This window comes from Talpa europaea (genome assembly GCF_964194135.1).
Source record: "Talpa europaea genome assembly, chromosome: 13".
Taxonomy (NCBI): Eukaryota; Metazoa; Chordata; class Mammalia; order Eulipotyphla; family Talpidae; genus Talpa; species Talpa europaea.
The window spans coordinates 69,540,366-69,562,471 of NC_140080.1; the positions used below are offsets into that span (position 1 = coordinate 69,540,366).

The window sequence follows — 22,106 nt, forward strand, 5'->3', positions numbered from 1 at the left end:
CTGTATCAGTCTACCACATTTTTATAAAAATGGGAGATATAAATTGCCATTATGAATAAAATTGCTTTAAATCTCACTGTTTGACACTGTGGCTACCTTTATGATCTGTTCCATCTGGGTTTAAATGCATTCTTTTCTGGCACTCTGAGCAGCTCATTAGAAATCGTGTCACCGCTTCTCTTGGTAGGAAGGCATAGCTCTCTGAAATCTGAAATGATTCACAAAATAGAGGTGTTATTATTTAAGCTAACTGAGCAAGATTTAACAGAAATGATCATTGTATTTCCAAATAAGACGCATTATTCCATAATGGCAGGAAGCACAATGAAAGCATGCACTGCATACCATGCATCATTTCAAGAAATATCTATCCAATTTGATTGCATGTCTCTTAATAATAACTAATAACATGATGTGGAGGAAAAAAAAGCCACATCTGGATGGATATGTTTGTATTTCTGTATTTCTTTTAGGAGAAATAATCACAGTGTATAGATATTATAGTGATTCACTTAGTTAAAAATTGTCAACACTGTGTTTAAACTTACTACTAGCACCACCAAAATTGTATCAGTTTTACATATTTTTTAATTTAGCCTTAAGTAGAAACAATGAAATTTGGATTTTGCATTAATGAGTATTTATTCATTGCTGTTTTCAAAACAGTTTAAATGAGAATAAAAGATAACAGAACTCTTGCACATATTTACTACCTTAAATCATACCTTCCACAGAAAATGACACACATAGAAATACATTTTGGCCACATATTTCATTGGCTATTTTATGTTAATTTCTCATAATTTATGTCCACAACAGTTCACATTAATGACCAGGGTTAAGTTTTTCTCATCCCCTGCACAGAGTTTCTAGTTTCAGAATTATTGATCTAGAATCAAAACATAAATCAATACTACTGGCAGTAATTTTTTAAACATTAATGTTTTAGCAACATGATCAAAACAATGTCCCTGATCAAAACAAATAATTTCTGAGGTAAAATTAATTGTCAAATATCTCTAAATAAGAGCTGACATGGACTAATACTAAGAAATCTGACAGAGGGCATTATACCACCAGAGCACTAATCCTGATACATGAAGAGATTATAAGAGGAATAAATGAGTTGTATATTAGACATTAGTACCACAGACTATTTCACAAGGGTACCTATAGCCATTATGAGCACTGATGGAAAAAGAAAATAAGTACCTCATGTGCAATTGCATATACATATGCACCAATTCCATTAATGGTGATCAGATCAACTTCTGCTTATCTATTCTGTAGAAGGATGACATTGAGGAAACTCCAAATACTGAGATCCAAAATTTTTTTTAATATTTATTTATTTATGCATACAAGAACCAGGGTACAGGCCACATGTGCGGGAGGTGAGCAGATTCACCAGAGACAAAGCAGGGAACAGAACAGGCAGATTGACTGAAAAACACTGCTAAGGGGAGCAGTGGGCAAGACAGGAGAGGTCTGCTGTGCCATGTGGGTCTCTCCTGGGCCAGTGAGGATCCAACTCGCGCTACAGAGGCTGTGGACAGCTTTACAGCGCTATGCTCAACCACCTGCGTCACTGGGCAGGCCCTATAAAGTGTATTTTTTTCTGAATTTAATATTAAAATAAGTTTGTGTCACTTAGTCTATCCCATTGACTCTCAAGGAAAAGAAGCCATGAGGATACCAAAGAGAAGGAACAACTCATATGACTAAAATCTGCCATAAATGATGTAGATACAAGTAATGAAATTTCAGTTTCAGCAAGATCAGCAATAGGAGACTTTGACTTTAATGTATATATTATTTGTAAATTAACATTTAAGGATTTTTTTAAAAAATACTTCCTCATATGATCAAAGAAATTTTAAGGATGGAAACAATAATTTCTTCTGTCATGTTTCATGAACATATTTTATATTATTGGATAAGGAAATATACTTACAGTTCAAAGTCTCATCCACTCTCTACCTTCTCCTTCTCTGTATATTATACACATGAATTTGATTCCTACTTATATATTTTAAAGAGGGAACTATCAATAGTATTGTGAATAAGTCTAATGATCTTATTTATCTGGCTGGACATTCTTGTTTCTGACTCTCTGAAAACCTATTTTATAATGACTCAGAAAAAAAGAATGCTTGCCCAGTCCTGATACTTTATATGTTAACTCAGGTGGAGCCATAGTCTATTGGAACTAGTAGGACTGAGCAGTGTATTCATTAACAAATGGAGAGAGAATATTCCACTGATTTTTCAAAAAAGACTTCTACTCAATCTTTTCTCTACTTACATACAAAAGAAACCTCCCATTAAGAAAGATAGGTAAGTGGTAGACTTGAAAACATACAACATGCATTGATGTCCATGGTCCTGATGCTCTTCATCATCTGCACTTTCCCAGGGCTCATAAAGCACTTGTGTAGGAATTCCTTCTAGGCAGATTTGTATCAATCTAACTTAATTGGATTACTTACTTTAGCACTACATAACTCCAAATCAATTTTTTTCTGGGAACCATAATTAATCATATTACATTTTTAATAGAATTTCCCCTGAAAAACAACACCTGTAATGGTCATAAATATATTTGTGTTTAGGTGTATTTATGTGTAAGAAATAATATAATCCCACTTGATAGCAGAGATTTTTTTAGCAAGTGTTTTATCACATTTTTCACTGTTGTGGTATTCGGACATAGCACTTGGCGTGCTACTCTATGTTACAGAAGTGAATAAAAGCATTTATCTGAGTGTAATTTTCCTAGTGTTCAGAATCAATTTTATGGGGACATTTTCCAAGTCATCCCATCTCCTCATATCTTTTCTTTCCCATCTTAGGATCACTGCACAAATTATGGAGTCTTCTTAGGCAAGAAGTGAAGAGATCCTTTCCTTGGAAATCAAGTCTCACACTCATTTTGTTATAAAGCAACCCCGATATTAAACGGGTTCCTGACTGTGGGTCCTCACCCGCGCGCTTTAAAAGGACTTATGAATACTACAGACACACACAAAAGGGTTAATAAAAGGTTTATTTACAAGAGAAAAGGAAATAAGGAAAATGTACAACTCAGGGAGAAAATAGGGAAATAAAGTCTTTAATGCGTCCTACCCGGTCTGACGACCTGGAAACCCAAAGTCACTCTCAGAGCTGGCCAGACACTGCGAGCTGGCGGAGAGCCAAAAATGGAGCCCCCCAAAGCCCACGTGTCTGCCTTTTGTATCCACCTGGCTGCTTAACCCCACCCTCAGGTCCCAGCCACCTTCCCTTTGGTGGTGATGGGATTTGGAGTTCCCAGTGTCTTTGGCTTTGACCTTGGGTGGGGGTGGAGTCCACAAAGCCTATATGGAATTTGCTTTGGGACATCCTTTCCCCCCTAACAATTTCTGAGACATTTCCCCTTCTATGAAAGAAAGGGGGTAGGCTCATTTATTTTTAATCTAGAATATTTTCTCCCAGGCCTCTCTGAAATTAATAGTTCTGGTTAGCCCTCACTGTTGAGGTTTTCAGAATATTTTAAAAAAATGAATATTCTTTAAAAATTCAAAAATATGGTACATTTGAATAATTACATTTAACATTAAAGCCCTATGATGAAATTTTGTCTTTTAACCTATAAGTATCCCTTGGTAATTCCATCCACAGATAACACTGAAAGCTACATATGAAAGCTCTTTTGAACTTAAGACCTGACTAAATGTGCTGATGGCCTGGCTTTCATGAAAAGTTCTGTTTCCATTTGCCAAGTAAATGTTTGAAATGCTAAATCAACTTTAAATAAATGTTCGTAAAAGGTGATAGAACTCAAGGACATGTTCTTCTAGGCTATCAATTTATCAAAGTCCTAAGAAATGGAAACATTTATATTTGGAATCATTAAATACCATTCTACTAACATTATAATTAATCATACAAAATACTGTAATCATTCATTAATGTCTATTTCCTTGATCCATGTTTCAAATCTAATCACTTCTCTATTTCTAGGTTAAAAACTGGATGTTTCTTTCATGTCCTCATTCTATGAAGGTTTTTAATTTTTTTTACTATTTGTTTATTTTGGCATAGAAAAACTGAGGAATAGGCCAGAGGTGAGAGGATTCACCAGAAACAGATTGGGGGCAGAACACAGAATAGGTAGAGCTACTGAAATACACTGCTGAGGGGAGCAGCAGGTGAGACAAAAGAGGTCTGCCCTGCCACGTGGGTACTTCCCTGGCCAGGGATCCATCTCATAGGGGTGATAATGCTGAGGCTTAACCCCTAGGCTGCCAGGGAGGCCCTATGTGGGTTTTTAAAAAATTATTTGTTTTTATTGAGTTAACATTGGTTTGCATTGTATATGATTCAGAGGATGCATGTCCCCACACCACACCCACAACCAAGGTACCCTCTGCCTCCACTATGGTTCTTGTACTCCCTCTCCATCTTATAGCCTCAATTTCACAGTCAGATTTCTCAGGTTTGTTATTGGCTTGGTTTTGTCTGATCCTTTGTTTGTCTCATTTTATGGGATTATACTACAGTAAATAACATAGGTATTGTCGAGTTTCCTTCAACATATATTTGTACAATCTTGACTTTTTCCATTTCTAGAGGAACCAGTACACTAAATTTCATATATATTATTCCCCTTTGGAATTTGTTGCTCTTATCTCTGGAGGCTTCCTTAATCTTCCCAGTCTTTGCCCATTCTATTCTGATCCTTGAAGCTATCCACTTGCCCTGTGACTAGGTTTATCTCTTTAACTCAAGTCACAAAATATTGCAAATTGAGAGCAAAATTAGCAAGAAAATAATATAAAAACTAGGCTATTTGCTTTATCTATTTCACAAGTACCCTTCCTACTATTTTTAACTGCTTCATTTCTGAGCATTTTAAATAGAAGGACCTGAATATACTCAGCATGTATCTAAAGCTAGTCCCCAAAGCTCTTAGAGAATTGACCATTCTTTTATTTTATTTTTTTTTATAGAGGCATGTTTTATTTATTTGTTTGTTTTGTTTGTTTGTTTGGTTTATACATGCACTGGGTACAGTCAGAATCGCGGGAGGGTGAGAGAATTCACCAGAGCCAGAGCGGGGAGCAAAGCAGGCAGAAGGACCGAAGTACACTACTGAGGGGAGCAGCGGGCAGCAGGAGAGGTCTGTGCACCATGTGGGACCCTCCTCTGGTGGCTGGGGAGCAGCCGGGGATTGAACCCGCACCGCAGAGGCTGCGGGCAGCTTCGCAACCCAGTGCTCAACCGCTGCGCCACCTGGGAGGCCCGAGAATTGACCATTCTTGAAATTGGATTCTCAATTTTATGACAACGATTACTTGCTTTGGTTGTTTTACACAGAATGAAATGCATCCTGAATGATATACATATGTTTATATTTTCTATTAAATGAATATTGTATAAGTGGATGAATGCTAAGTAATAGTTTTACATGGTTGTTATCATTTAATCCTCCCAACAATACCACAAATAGGTTACTATTTGTTAACAGAAGAAACAGGTTAACAGATGAGGAAACAAAGTTTCAGAGTATTTAGTAATTTGTCAAACAAGTAGAAAACACAGGACTCACATAAAAATCTGATTTCATAAGACTATCCCTATACTCATTATGTTTTATAGCTCTCCTACTTAACAGAATTTTTAAAGAGAGAGAGATCTTTTGTCTCATCCATAAAGAATTAGAATATTAAGCTCAAAGTAAAGGTTAATTATGCTAAAATATTTATAATGTTCCTGGTATGAGGGTTTTTGTAAGTATAAAACTCTAACTGGTTTGAGGTGACCCTTCTGAATACAGGAGCAATCAAGCCGCTCTGTACCTTGTCTCAGGTGACAAAGTTCCACAAGAAACACATCAGACTTCGCAATAACAATACAGAGCTCCACCTGGAGGAAATTAGCAGGCCATCTGCTCTGTTCCAGTAGAAGTGATCGCTAAAGTGAAGACTTTGTGATCATGCCACAATATTTTACAGCCAGGAACTACAGACACAGGAATTTTGCTTTTAATAGAATGTATCAGAAAAATGTACATACTTTATTTCTAAAGGAACAGGCTGTCTAATTGTTAAAGAAATTCATTAGTAGTCATTCTTGATTTAAGACTTGAACATAATGTATGATCTGAAATAGAACATCACATAACACTGCTGAATAAGAATAATGGCTTTTTGAAGCAAAACAAAACAAAATTAGAAGATTTATCAACAAGTAATACCTTCTCTCCTAAGTTTACTAACATTATAGCAAAAAAAAAAAAAGAAACAGAATTAATGTTACTCAATATGAGTAATTTGAAAAAGTATAGGCAGGGCTGAATTTCATTGTAAGTTGCATTATTCCACAGCTTGATGACTTAGTATGCTACATTTCATAAGTTTAGAGTAAATTAAAGTTGATGTAGTCATACTATTTAAAAAAAATTACCTTTGCCATTTTTTCTGTAAGTTGAATGCAGAGATTAATGATAATGGCTTTATTTTACTGGAATAAGAATATTAAAAAACCAGTTTTACCAAGTATCACACAGTATATTCATGTAAAAGTTTGCTTTTGGAAACAAACTTTTTCTCATATGAATTTTCTTTAGATTGCCCATTTTTTGATTGGATTGTTTTTTTCTTTTTGAGGTAAATGAGTTCTTTATATGTCTTGGATATTAGCTCTTTGTTGGATGTATGATGTACAGTTATTTTCTCCCTTTAGGTAGGCTGTCTTTTCATTTTGATAATAGTCTTACATTGAAAAAAGCTTTTAACATAGGCCCATTTTTAATTTTTACTTATGATTCTCCTGACACTGGAGTCAGCAGAGATATCTATAAAGCCAATGTCATGGAGTGTTTTGCCTAGATTTTCTTCTTTGCATTTTTATGGTTTCATGTCATACATTGAAATTTTTAATACATGTTGCATTTATTTCGGAGTGTGGCTGGTCCTTCTAGTTCCAACCATGTTGCTGTGCATGGCATTAGTTTATGATGGAACTAGAAGGAATTATGCTCAGTGAAATAAGCCAGAAGGAAAAAGAAAAAAAAACGGATGGTTTCACTTATAGCAGGAATATAGGGGAACCCCATAAGACATCAGTGTAAAAAAATAGTAACAATACAAAATACAACAAAGCGAAAATGGACAATTACAAATCAGAGACATCCTGCAGGGGAGGAGGGTGGAGAGGGATCAGAAGGAGGGAGGAGCACAGGGGACTGAGGTGACGGTGCACGGGTGCATTGGTGAAGGAAACTCTATGGGAACTACACCTGAGGGGGTGGGGGGAAGCAAATATTGTTTAAAAATGAACAATTATATAAAAAATAAAATATATATATTATTTCAGAGTGTGGTGTGAGATAGGGCTGTAGTTTCATATTCTTTGCATATGACTGTCCAGTTTTCCCAACACCACCTGTTGAAGAGACTTTTCTTTTTCCATTTTATATTCTTGAATTCTTATTAATAAACTATCCATATTCCATTGATCTATGTGTCTATATTCCCAAATCATACTGGGTTTTTGTTTTGTTTTGTTTTTTAACTACAGATTTGTAGTATAATTTGGAGTCTGGGAGTGTGAGGCCTCTGTTCTTTGTTGTCAGTATTGTTTAGTCTAGTCAGAGACTTTTGTAGTTCCCTATAAATTTCAGTAATGTTTGTTCTATTTCTTTGAAAAATGCCAAGGCAATTTCAGTGGGATTGCATTGAATCTATATATCATTTTGGTTAATTGGCCATTTTTACAATGTTAATCCTGCAGTGTGTGCAAAAGGAATATGTTTTCCCATTTCTTTGTGTCTTCTATTTCTTTTAAACAATATCATAGTTTTAATTATACAGGTCTTTCTTTTCTTTTATTAAGTTTATTCCTATATATTTAATTCTTTCTCATCTGATGATAAATGGGATTATTTTCTTGATTTCTTTTTCTAGATTGTTTGTTTTTGGTAACACAATTGTCATATATTGATTTTGTCACCTGACACTTTTCTGCATTGATTCATTCTTACAATTTTTTTTTTAGTGGAGTCTTTAGGGTTGTAGGTGTATGAAATCATGTCATCTGAAAATAGTAATAGTTTTATTTCTTTTCCAATTTGGGAATCTTTTATGGCTTTTTCTTATCTAATTGATCTAGCTAGGAATTTTAATACTATGTTAAATTGTAGAGGTCTTTATTATGGTGAGGTATGAATCTTCTACCTTAAGTAACTTGAATAGGAATTACAAATGAAACCAAAATCCACTAAAAGAAATGACATAATAAAAATGAGAGCAGAAAAAAAGGAAGTAAAAATTTAAAAGTTCAAAAGATCAATGGAACCAAGAACTGTTTTTTAAAAGATAAACAAAATAGACGAACCTCTATTTAGACTTAATAAGAATAAAAAGGAGAAAACGCTAATAAATAGAATAAAACATGAAAAAGTTATCACATACATCTCAGAAATGCAGAGGATCATAAGAAATGACTATGAACTTTTTTATGTAATTTGAATAACCTAAAAGAAATAGACAAATTCTTTTTTAAAGATTTATTTATTTTTATACAAGAACTGGGGTACAGGCCACAGGTGCGGGAGGGTAAAAGGATTCACCAGAGACAGAGCAGGGAGCAGAATAGGCAGATGACAGATATACACTGCTGAGGAGAGCAGCAGACGAGACAGGAGAGGTCTGCTGCACCATGTAGGATTCTTGCAGACCGGCCAGGGATCAAACTCACACTGCAGAGGCTGCGGACAGCTTCACAGCACGGCGCTCAACCCGCTGCGCCACAAGGGAGGTCCGAAATACATAAATTCTAACAATATAAAGTCTTCCAAGACCAAAAGAAGAAGAAATAGAAAAACCTGAACAGGTTTCAAATATAAGTAAGGAAATTAAAAGTTATCAAAATTCTCCCCGAAAATAAGTCAAGCCAAGAGTCCAGAGGCCAAGAGGCCCCGCCAAGGCCCACATGCCTTATTTACCAAACCTGGCTGCTTAACTCCACCCTCAGGTCCCGACAACCCTCCCTTCCATGATGATGGGATCTGTAGTTCCTGGTATCTTGATGGCTTTGGTCTGGAGTGGGGGTGGAGTCCACAAAACCTGTGTGGAATTTGTTCAGGACATACTTTCCCTGTAACAATTATACCCCTAGAGTTATGGATACTATTTTGGTGTCACTTCTTTTATTAGAATATTTGTCTTCTAAAAAAAGATTGTCATCACAGAATTTTCTTTTTACCATATAAATAAAAGGGAGCAGATGGAGACTGAAAACGTATTTCTTCATACATGCTCCCTAATAGTAAAATAAAGAAAATCTCTAAATATTGCATGTAAATAAAAGGACTCAGAAAAGCAAATACTTATAAAAATACTTGCAGTATGAAGAACTACACTGAAATAATATAATTATACTTGTGGGAAATGTGGGAGATTTACTTTCTTGCTTAATTTTTCCTAAAGGTTGTGCATACTATAATATTTTGCTAGGGTTAGGGTACAACAATTAGAATTCAACCTTTCTGGTCTAGAATTCATTGGCATATACAGGCTCTCTTAGGCGCCTTGGTAACTACCTCTGTTAAAGTTTTCTTTTATCACACCGTACTCCTTAGTGAGGAGCTACCACTTCTTTTGATATAGGTAGCCAGGGATGTAGTTGCTGCAGTTGCCCAAAGTAGGCAAGAATTAGCCAATATAGGGGAAATTGGAAGAAAATGAAAAGGGTAGACTTCATTGTACTGTACTTCATATGCTTGTGCAGGCAAAGTCGAATCTATGAAATGAGAATTATGTGCCACGAGTACATAATTCTTTGTGTGAATTATTGAATTGCACAATGGCTGGTAAATAATGAAAACATTTTTCTAAGATATCAAGTAGAAAACTGGATAGTTTCTTTTAAGAAATATCTATCCAGCTGGGCTTTTTACTGCATTCTGGAGGTGACTTAAAACTAGAGGACATTTTGTTAATCACTATAAATGGGGTTTGTGCTGCTGGAAATTAGCACTGAGAAGTTAGGATATTAAATGACTTGGAGTAGTTGGCACAATGTCAACATTCTCTCCAAAAAGCCTGTAGTGCCTACTGAGGAATATCCCTTCAAGACTATACCAATAATTATATAACTAATGGGTACATATAACAAAAGATATCATGTCTATGTGTTCTCTGCTGAAGAGAAAAAACACACTAGGATAGAAATTTCTTGGTCCAAATTTCAAATTCTCAGAAGCAACAGCTAGGTCTTGGTAGTACCAGTTTCTTTCAGGATTCCCTTCTTTTCTGATTTCTACCTGTTGACTGGGAAAGCATATCTCACAAAAACGAGGGTCAAGGGCAGGATGGGGTGTACAATAAACATACAATAATAAAACTGGTTTCTTTTTAATTATAATGAAATCACTAAAATAATAATAAGACTGGTTTCTTTTTAATTACCTTGAAATCACTAAAATTGTTGCAGATAAAGCTGTTGAATAATAAACTAAAATATGGGAAAGTCATGCATAAAATCATGGATTATTCATAGGCAATTGAAGAGCAAATATGATACAAGGAAAGAAATATACCTTTCATTATCTAGTTTCTAGAAAAAAGCCACTTAGAACACCTGTCACCTCACAAATTGTATGTACATATTTACCTCATTATATCATACTTGAAGTGATTATCTTAAAAACTTCACATAAATTATGAGCCTCAAAACAATATTAAAAATAGGGCCTCCCCTGGTGGCGCAGCTGTTGAGCGCTAGGCTGCGAAACTGCCTGCAGCCTCTGCAGCGTTGGTTCGATCCCTGGTCAGCCAAAGAGGGTCCCACATGGCACAACAGATCTCTCCTGCTGGTTCCGCTGCTCCCCTCAGCAGTGTATTTTATCACTCTGCCTGTTCTGCTCCCCACTCTGGCTTTGGTGAATTCTCTCACCCTCCCTCGCTTCTAACTGTACCCAGTGCTTGTATGTATAAATAAATAAATAAATAAATCTTAAAAAAATATTAAAAATAATAAGTGCTACAATAACGCACATATTACTTACTTCTCAGGATTTAAACCCAAATCTAGCTGATATCAAAATTGGCAACATTTTCGTCCTAATTCATGCCAGTCTTCCACACTTTATTCTTCCTTCCTAATATATTTTATCCGAATTAAATACAAAAATATTTATATATGTGGACACATGCATGTACTATAATAAATACAAGATCATTTTATTACATCATCACAGTGTCCAGGAAAATCCTCTACATCTGAGAATCTAATGCTCCGGACATTAATCATATTGAGTAATTTTTAAAACTGCATTGGCTCATTTTCACCACAAGGGTGCACTAACGTAGCGATTTAGTAGGCTGGACACAAAGAGTTAATGAGGTCTCTCCAAAAGGTTAAATGCCTTTTAAGGAATAAATCTATTAACTGGAACATTGCTGTTTAAATAAAAAAATTATTAACGACAGAGATTGTGAAATTAGTTGGTAGTAAACTAGCTTAGGTGAGCTCATATATTTTGATCATTTCTATTACCAAAAAGTAGCTTCTGAATTTAAAGGATATGCACTATTCTGTACACTTTGATAACTCTGACTACAACTTTATGAGAAGTAAATCAATTTTGATGAATGGAAATACTCTATTCTTTTGTTTGTGATTGTTATTTAATAACTCCAATTACCACTGATTATTTTTTCCTTCTGAGATGTTTTATACATTTAGTTTCACTAACGTGAGTATTTTTAAATATCAAAACAGCAAAACTCTTCTAACATAAAACTAGATTTAATAGTAAGTGTACCATGTTTAACTTTAATGGTTGTTTTCAATATTCAGATATCACTTGCAACCTATAGATGTGTGTGGAATATATGGGTAGGTGTGAATATGATGAAAATAACCCAGTGCATAGAAGAATAAATAACATGTTTATGTCCTGCCTCAAGGACGATAGCATTCTATAATGGAGCATTAAATTTTTGCCTGGAAAGCAAATGGGAAATATCTCTGTTAATTTTTTTTTTCACCTTATCCAAAGCTTCCAAAACTGGACAAATCCAGGGCAATGTTTGATGTAAACCTGAGTTATGGCATGCATAATCTTTATAGTCCTGAACTAGAGCTGTGATATTATTTCCTTATTTCTATAAATAGTAACAAATTCATACTATTTAGTTGGTATCAAAAAGGTGAAGATTTCACAGACAGGATGACTGTATGCCATCAACAAGCACTTATGGTACTTACCATAAACCAGGCATTTTACTAAGCTATGCAACACAGTGACGTGAAAAATGGACATGGTAACCCATCATTGGGCACCCTGAGGTTTTTTAAACATCTACTCTGGCCATAGAAAAGAAAACAAGTAAAAGGAAGTGCAAGAATACTTTAAAATATCCATATAATTGAGCAATGATTTATATTCAAACTATCTAAGAAACTAATTAGAAAACATACCTGTAGATCCCTAACTTACTACATACCTGTAGATCCCTAACTTACTATGCTGTCATCACAGCATAACTCAGTTCAACATTTAAAAAGGTCTACAAACGACATTTGGATTTAAGATAATGTTAAGTTTCTTTCCTATCGCCATTTGATAGCTATAGTAATTGTTTATGTCTACTACTCTGGTTTGCAATAATAAAATAAAATAAACAAGGGCATCTGAAAAAAAGGCAAGGACCTTTATTTTTTTATTTAAATATTTTATTTTATATAATTCTTACATCTTTTTTCATCTTTGCATAATATATGCATTTTCATTTTGATTATATTCCCCATACAATTGCACCCCTCCCGTTATTTTGACTCTAGACCTTCCTTTCCCCCCCCTCCCTCCCCCCCCCCATAGTATGTCTCTGGTTTATAATAGCTTGTTGATTTTGATTTTTACTTCATATTGATTAGTCTTTTTCTTGGTCTCTTATTTAGGTTTTCTAAATTCCTGCTATGAGTGAGACCATCTGGTTGTAATACTAATTTTAAGGCCAATTGTTCATAGGGGAGAACCATCATGTGAACTGAAGAACTATCAATTTTTGGATTCTGCTATCTCATCTGTAATGAGCACCTCTGTGCTCATGGGTAAGCCCATACCTCAGGCACACACAGCTCTGTGCTCCATAGCCCCAAGTCTTAGCCTGCTTGCTGCCCAGACAAACCTGGTGATGTAGTGACCTCTTTTTTTTTTATAATAAATTTTATTTTTATATTCCCCATACAATTTCAAACCCCCCAATTTTGATCCCAATCCCTCCCCTCCCTCCACCCACCCCCCCTAAAGTGTCTCTGGTTCATAGTTTTTTGTTGATTTTGATTTTCACTTTCTTATAGTTATTCACTTTACTGGTCCCTTACTTAAGTTTTCTAGATTCCTGCTATGAGTGAGACCATCCGGTATTTTTCATTTTCTTTCTGGCTTATTTCGCTGAGCATGATCCCTTCCAGTGCCATTCATGTTGCTGCAAATTGCATGTATTTATCTTTTTTGAATGCTGAGTAATATTCCATGGTGTATATGTACCACATCTTCTTGATCCAGTCATCTATTTTGGGGCATTTGGGCTGTTTCCAAAGCTTAGTTATTGTAAATAGCACTGCTATAATCATAAGGGTGCAGGTGCTCTTTGGAATTGATGTTTCTGTGTCCTTTGGGTAAATACCTAGGAGTAGAATTGCTGGATCATATGGAAACTCTATGTTTAGTAGGTCCAGAAATCTCCACACAGCTCTCCATAGTGGTTGGACCCGTTTACACTCCCACCAACAGTGCAGAAGAGTTCCTTTTTCTCCACAACCTCGCCAACATTTGTTGTTGCTAGTTTTTTTAATATGTGCCATTCTCACTGGTGTAAGATGGTATCTCATGGTAGTTTTGATTTGCATTTCCCTGATTACAAGTGATGTTGAACATTTTTTCATATGCATGCTGGCCATTTGCATTTCCTCTTCAGAGAAGTTTCTTTTTAACTCTTCTGCCCATTTTTTGACTGGATTATTTTCTTTGTTGTTGTTGAGTCTCATCAGCTCTTTGCAGATTTTTGTGATCAATCCTTTATCATTAGTGCTGTGTGCAAAAATGTTCTCCCAGTTGGTGGGGTTTCTCTTTGTTTTGGTTATTGTCTCTTTTGATGTGCAGAAGCTCTTTAATTTGATGTAGTCCCAGCTGTTTATCTTTGCCTTCACTATCACTGCTTTGGGTGATGTGTCTGTAAAGATGTCTTTGATGTGCAAATCACGTAGTGTTTTGCCTATATTTCCTTCTATGTATTTTATGGTTTCAGATCTAATGTCTAGTTCTTTAATCCATTTTGAGTTGGTTTTTGTGTATGGTGTGAGGTAGTAGTCAAGCTTCATTCTTTTGCATGTAGCGACCCAGTTTTCCCAGCACCATTTATTGAACAGACTTTCTTTGCTCCAATGCATATTCTTTGCTCCTTTGTCAAATATTAGTTGACCATAAATCTGTGGGTTTATTTCTGGATTTTCTATTCGATTCCATTGGTCTGTATGTCTGTTCTTGTTCCAATAACATGCAGTTTTGAAGATTATGGCTTTGTAGTATAGCCTGAAATCTGGGAGTGTGATGCTTCCATTCCCTTCTTTTTTTTTTCAGGAGAGCTTTGGCTATTCGGGGTTTTTGGTGATTCCATATGAATTTCATCAATAATTGTTCTATTTCTTTGAAGAATAACATTGAAATTTTGATTGGAATAGCATTGAATCGGTATATTGCTTTTGGTAGGATGGCCATTTTAATAATGTTTATTCTTCCAATCCATGAGCAGGGGATGTCTTTCCATTTCTTTGTATCTTCTTCTATTTCTTTTAACAGTGTTTTATAGTTTTCTTTGTAAAGGTCCTTTACCTCTTTTGTTAGATTAATTCCCAAGTATTTGACTTTTTTGTTTCGATAATAAAGGGGATTTTTTTTTTTCATTTCTTCTTCTTCAGATTTATTGTTAGTGTATAGGAAGCCTTCTGACTTTTGCATGTTGATTTTGTATCCTGCCACTTTGCTGAACTGATTGAATTAGTTTTTCTATGGAGTTTTTGGGGTTCTCTATGTATATTATCATATCATCTGCAAATAGTGATCGTTTGACTTCTTCTTTTCCTATTTGGATTCCTTGTATGTCTTTCTCTTGTCTTATTGCTCTAGCTAGGACTTCCAGTATTATATTAAAAAGCAGTGGTGAGAGTGGACATCCTTGTCTTGTTCCAGATCTTAATGGAAATGCTTTCAGCTTTTCACCATTGAGAATGATACTGGCTGTTGGCTTGTCGTATATGGCCTTTATGATGCTGAGGTACGTTCCTTGTATCCCAAGAATTTCAAGGGCTTTTATCATGAATGGGTGTTGCACTTTGTCGAAAGCTTTCTCGGCATCTACTGATATTATCATATGGTTTTTATATTTCTTTTTGTCGATGTGTTGGATTACGTTGATTGATTTTCGGATGTTGAACCATCCTTGTGTCCCTGGAATGAATCCTACTTGGTCGTGGTGAATTATCTTATGGATACACTGTTGGATTCTGATAGCTAAAATTTTATTGAGGATTTTTGCATCAGTGTTCATTAGGGAGATTGGCCTATAGTTTTCTTTTTTGTGTTGTCCTTGTTCGTTTTTGGTATTAGTGTAATGTTGGCTTCATAGAACGTGTTAGGTATTATACCTTCCTTCTCAATTTTTTGGAAGAGTTTGTGAAGGATAGGCACCAATTCGTCTCTGAATGTTTGGTAGAATTCATTTGTAAATCCATCAGGTCCTGGGCTTTTGTTTTTGGGGAGGTTTTTGATTACCATTTCAATTTCGCTAATTGTAATTGGTCTGTTTAGGTGTTCTATTTCTTCTTTATCAAGCTTTGTGTGATTGTAGAGTTGTAGGAATTTGTCCATCTCCTCTAGATTGTTGAACTTGTTTCCATATAACTGTTCATAGTAGTTATTAATTATTTTTTTGATTTCTGCTGTGTCCATTATGATTTCTCCTCTTTCATTTATTATCCTATTTATTTGTGCTTTCTCACTTTTTGCCCTTGTGAGCCTGGCTAGGGGTTTATCTATTTTATTGATTTTTTCGAAGAACCAGCTCTTGGTTTCATTGATCTTTTAGATTGTTTTTTTAGTTTCGATTTCATTTATTTCTGCTTTGGTTTTTATTATTTATTTTCTTCTACTGGTTTTGGGGTTTTTTGTTGTTCTTTTTCTAGATCTTTGAGCTTTGAGATTAGGTTGTTTCTTTGAGTTCTTTCTTGTTTCTTGATGTGAGCATCTATTGCTATATATTTTCCTCTTATTACTGCTTTTGCTGCATCCCATACATTTAGGAAATTGGTGTCCTCCTTGTCATTCAATTCAAAGAATTTTTTAATTTCTTCTTTTATCTCCTCTTTAGTCCAGTGGACTTCCAGCAGTGTGGGTTTCAATCTACACGAGGTAGGAGAGTAACTTGCCTTCTTTTTTATAGTTTATTTCTAGTTTGATGCCTTCATGGTCAGAAAAGATGGTTGGTATGATTTCAATCTTGGTGTATCTGTTGATGTTTGTCTTGTGCCCCAGTATATAATCAATCCTAGAGAATGATCCGTGTGCGCTTGAGAAAAATGTATACTCAGATTTTTTTGGGTTTAGTGTTCTATATATGTCTGTTAAGCCCAAGCACTCTAGATCCTTATTTAGAGCTTTAGTGTCTTTACTTATTTTTTGTCTTGTTGATCTATCCATTGTTGATAGTGGTGTGTTGAAGTCTCCCACTACGTATGTGTTTTCTCTGATGTCTGTTTTCAGAGATGCCAATAGTTGTCTGATATATTTTGGTGCTCCTTCGTTTGGTGAATATATGTTAATGAGTGTTATTTCTTCTTGAAGTATTGTCCTCTTGATCATAATGTAATGACCACTGGGGTCTCTTTTTATCTTTTTAAGTTTGAAATCTGTTTTATCTGATATGAGTATAGCTGTGCCTGCCTTCTTTTTTGGTCCATTTGCTTGTAGAATTGTTTTCCATCCTTTATCTTTGAGTCTATTTTTATCTTTTGCAGCTAAATGTGTTTCCTGGAGACAGCGAAAGGTTGGGTTTTGTTTCTTAATCCAGCCTGCAACTGTGTCTTTTTATTGAAGAGTTTAGTCCATTTACATTTAGAGTTAGTATTGATATGTTAGCATCTGTATTTGCCATTGTGTTTGTCTTTCCTTTGATTTTATTTATTTATTCTTTTAATAACTTTCTTTGGCCTTCTTTTGTTGTTATTCGTCTCTCTGAGGTTCTGGCTTTAGGACTCCTTGTAGTATTTTTTGGAGTGGGGGTTTAGTCGTAATAAAATTCCAGAGTTTCTGTTTGTCTGAGAAGGTCCTTATTCTTTCTTCATAGAGGAAGGAGAGCTTTGCGGGATAGAGTATTCTTGGTTGGCATCTGTTTTCTTGGAGTCTGTTGACTATGTCCCTCCACTCTCTCCTTGCCCGTAGTGTTTCTTCAGAGAAGTCTGATGTCAGTCTGATTGGTTTCCCTTTGAATGTTATCTGTTTCTTCCCTCTTGTCAGTTTCATTATTTTTTCCTTGTCTTGGATTCTTGGGAGCTTTACTATTATGTGTCTTGCTGTATTTTTCCTTTCGTCATGGAAGTTTGGTGTTCTTCTTACTTCTTGTATATCAATTTTCTGCTCCTTCTTCGCGTTTGGGAAGTTCTTTTCAATTATATCCTTGAATATTTTCTCTGTTCCTACATCTCTCTCCTCTCCTTCTGGGATTCCTATAACTCTTATATTTCCTTTCCTCATGGAGTCAGATAGTTCCCGAAGTCTTTCTTCGGTCTTTTTCCTTCGTACTTCTCCTTCCTTTTCTGTTTTAGTTCTTTTTATTTCTGTGTCTTCAAGAGTACTTATTCGTTCTTCCATTTCATCTATTCTGCTTTCATTGCTTTTCCCAGAGTTCTTTAGCGTCTCCATTAATTCTTTGATCTCCTGCATTTTTTTTACTTCCCTCTTTAGGGACTCAATTTCATTTTTCTGGTCATTAATTATTTTCCCCTTATCATTGTTTTCCTTTATGACTTCTGTCAGTTTTTTAATCACAGCAATTTTAAATTCTCTATCTGGAAGGCTCAGAAGTTCTTCCAAGTTACTGTTGTTGCAATCTGGTAGATGGTTTTCTTTTTGCGGTGTGTTTTTTTGCTGAGGAGTCGCTGGGTTGCATGTGGTTTTTCTACTCCCTACTGCCTGTTTTCTAATTTGCCGTATTCCTTGTGACACTGTGTTGCTGGTACTGGCCGGCATCTTGGGCGACCTTCCCAGCTCACCAGTGGCTCCTCTGGGGAACTTCTGCTGGGTTCACAAGTCTCCAGCAAAGAAAGTTCCCTGCTGCAAAATGGCGATGCTGGAACGTGCTCCCCTGCACGCCCGGTCTGCCCCAGTGGTGGGTGCTGCTCCCCTCTGGGCTGGAACTGCAGGCTAGAAGGTGCCCGGCATGGGAAAGCCTCCCAGCTTACCTCTGTCTCCTTGGTGAGCCTTCTGCTGGGTTCACACAGTCTCCAGCAAGAAAGGTCCCTGCTGCAAAATGCCAGTGCAGGGGACGCACTCCCCTGCACGCCCGGTCTGCCCCAGTGGTGGGTGCTGCTCCCCTCTGGGCTGGGACTGCAGGCTAGAAGGCGCCCGGCATGGGCAAGCCTCCCAGCTTACCTCTGGCTCCTCGGTGAGCCTTCTGCTGGGTTCACACAGTCTCCAGCAAAGAAAGGTCCCTGCTACAAAATGGCGATGCTGGAATGTGCTCCCCTGCACGCCCGGTCTGCCCCAGTGGTGGGTGCTGCTCCCCTCTGGGCTGGAACTGCAGGCTAGAAGGCACCTGGCATGGGCAAGCCTCCCAGCTTACCTCTGTCTCCTCGGTGAGCCTTCTGCTGGGTTCACACAGTCTCCAGCAAGAAAGGTCCCTGCTGCAAAATGCAGGTGCAGGGGACGTGCTCCCCTGCACACCCGGTCTCGGACCTTTATTTTTTTATTTGGTGTATTGTTTTACTCTGATTTCTTTTTTAATTAGGTCAAAGAAAATGACTTGGCTTATAGGAATAAAACTAATTTCAAGCCCCAGAAAATATTTCCCTCAACCCCTAGCTTCAGTAACACTCTATCCATGCACTTAGAACTGTGGCAAGTAAGGGGAAAATTTGAAACAGTAAAAGTGAGAAAAGACAAAAGCACATGACACTTTTATATCCTATTACTGAATTACAACTAGATAGAGGTCTCTGGAAATTTCATATTTTCAGTCTATTGCTTTATATGTGTTTCAAAGCAATAGTCTCATTTAAAAATATTTCGTTAAAAGAAATAATTCCGCCTTTCTGGAAAAGATTTTCAAATGAGGTCTGTAGAGCTTTTCATCCTCATCTAATGACATGAGTTCTTAACTTCTAATTATCTGACACCTGCCAAAGGTGTGATGTCACACTAGGATTCACACAAAAAATAAGATAGCTGTTACGCTACTTGTGACATTGGTAGATTTATCTATGACATATTCCACATTCCCTTTTGGTATACTTCTCTATTGTTGAGCCTAACTCAGTGAGTACGGGAGACAGCAAATCTGTAAAATTGTCATGAAAGTGTCATTGACTGCTAGATTTATTCATTATACAAGATCCGGGGTACAATTACAAGATCAGGGGTACAGACCAGATGCTTGGGAGGGTGAGAGGATTCACCAGAGACAGAGCAAGGAACAGAACAGGCAGACTGACAAAATACACTGCTGAGGGGAGCTGAGGGCGAGACAGGAGAGGTCTACCAAGCCATGTGGGACCCTCGCTGGCCAGCGGGGATCTAACCGGTGCTGCAGAGGCTGCAAACAGCTTCACAGTGCTGCCCTCAACCACCTGCACCACCAGGGGCGGCCCCACCAAGAATATTTCAAATTCACATAGAGAGATATATGGTCAATGGTTTAATACAAATAAATTGAATTTAATTGTTAAACTAAAGGCATTGAGATAGAGAAGGGAACTAACTGTATTTGGAGAACAAAACTTTCCTGGTCCTATCCAAGAGCTAGATAGATAATCCTCTATTTCAACAGTATAAGACAGAAAATTCCATAAAACGGTATGTCAGACAATAGGAGCTATGCAACACAGATGTTCACATGGTGACTTACATCTATCCAAAAAATGCAGGAGAAAAATATAAACAAACAAATGAGCTATGAGGCAAAATTAGCCTGTTCCACTCAAGAGTAAGAGTAACTGAGATGTAGTCATATCTGTTTTGTTGCAGGTTGAAGTCATGTTATAACTTCAGGAGTGCTAGTGCACAATACTTTAGATCACTGCAGTATTTTTTTTTTAAACTTTTTTTTTTTTATAGAGGCATGTTTTTATTTATTTATTATATTTGTTTGTTTGTTTTGTTTATACATGCACTGGGTACAGTCAGAAGCACGGGAGGGTGAGAGAATTCACCAGAGCCAGAGTGGGGAGCAGAGCAGGCAGAGGGACTGAAGTACACTGCTGAGGGGAGCAGCGGGCGGCAGGAGAGGTCTGCGCACCATGTGGGATCTTCCTCCAGTGGCCGGGGAGCAGCCGGGGATCGAACCGGCGCCACTACTGCAGTATTTTTAATAAACTAGAAAGCATTGAAAATCATCTGAAACTTGACATTCACTTTTATAACCTTTCTTCTGTGGTTGGAATTTTTTTACCAATTTTTAAATTTTTTTATTGTGTTAACATTAGTTTATATTGTTATTTGTGTTTTAGAGGTTGCTATATTAACTCTTGGAAATGTGAAGTATGATAACTACAGAGCTTTTTCATTATTATTTTTATCACCATTTATTTACAGGAAAACTCTCTAGATGTTAATGGAATCAAAATCTACCTCTATACTATGTTTCACAGTCAATCTCCTTTTAAAGGAACAAAACCAGAAACTTAAATAATGATAAAATCAATGTCACCTCAATAAAAAAAATTAAAAATAAGGGTGCAAGATGCATCCCCTAACTTTATTTATTTATTTTTTTTTTTATGGGACCCTCACCCGTGGCCAGGGATCGAACTGGCGCTGCAGAGGTTGCGGGCAGCCTCGCAACCCAGCACTCAACCGCTGCGCCACCAGGGGAGGCCCAGCATCCCCTAACTTTAAACATTACTTGTACCAAGAAAATAGCACTTTGGTTGCTAGTAATAACCCTCACATCACTATTAGCAAGTAATAACCTTTATATACTATTACCTTTGCTCTAATTTCTTCAGTTTGAAAAAAAATTAAATATAGCCCCTTTGTTTTATGGAGCTGTCTCACTTTATACTATGGACTAAACCAAAAAGATGTCAAACAAATTATCTTGAAATTCTTGAATTTGATTTTAGTGGTATTTTTTATGACACAATGGCTAAAAATTTTGCTCATTAATCTTATAAGTTGACAAGAATTCTGGGAATTTGTATATAACTAGCAGGAAAATGGTGCAAGCTAAAATATCTGATTCAGCGACAGAGATGATGAACAAAAAGATATTTATAGAAAGGACAAAAATTATGGTAACTAACATTTGAAGTTTAATTGTTCTAGACCTGATAGAATAGTGTCCGTTTTAACTTCAGAGTAGGAATGTAGAAATCTGTATATGTCATTTTTATATTGTGTGTCCCTGGAAATAAAAATTGTTTTTATATCAAATTTTTAAGAGGCCCAGTTTTTAAACTTTTCAGAAAAAAATATTATTGAGGTAACATTGGTTTACCACACTGTACATGAGTTAAAGGAACAGGTTCAAGGTTCACACCTCCTCAAATGAAAGTCACCCACCACATCACAGCCACCAGCAAGGCACTCTCAGTCCTAAAATTTACCACAGACCACTGGGTTCCTCCCCCAGTTTATCCCACCCCCACCTCTCACCCCCTCTAGTAACCTCAATTTTACAGTCCTATTTCTACAATTTGTTTTGGTTTATTAGTTTTGTCAGTTCTTTTGTTTCTCTATATTCCACATATGTGGAATCATCTGGTGCTTGGCTTTCTCCTTCAGAAAATTAATTTGAAATTAACAGAAGTAAACTTTGAAATAAGCATATAAAATGACTGAA

General features: G+C 36.4%; 1 protein-coding gene across 5 annotated transcripts in view; it reads right to left on the minus strand.

Moving 5' to 3' along the window:
- The window catches only part of NOL4 (nucleolar protein 4), a gene marked incomplete at both ends in the record, with an annotated part of 302,349 nt that overhangs the window by 203,757 nt on the left and 76,486 nt on the right, over positions 1 to 22,106 (minus strand). For all 5 annotated transcript variants that reach the window (XM_084251768.1, XM_084251767.1, XM_084251765.1 and 2 more), the window contains one exon: positions 97 to 208. In XM_084251768.1, the coding sequence (XP_084107894.1) occupies positions 97 to 208 (112 nt within the window). The remainder of the gene's footprint in view (positions 1 to 96; positions 209 to 22,106) is intronic.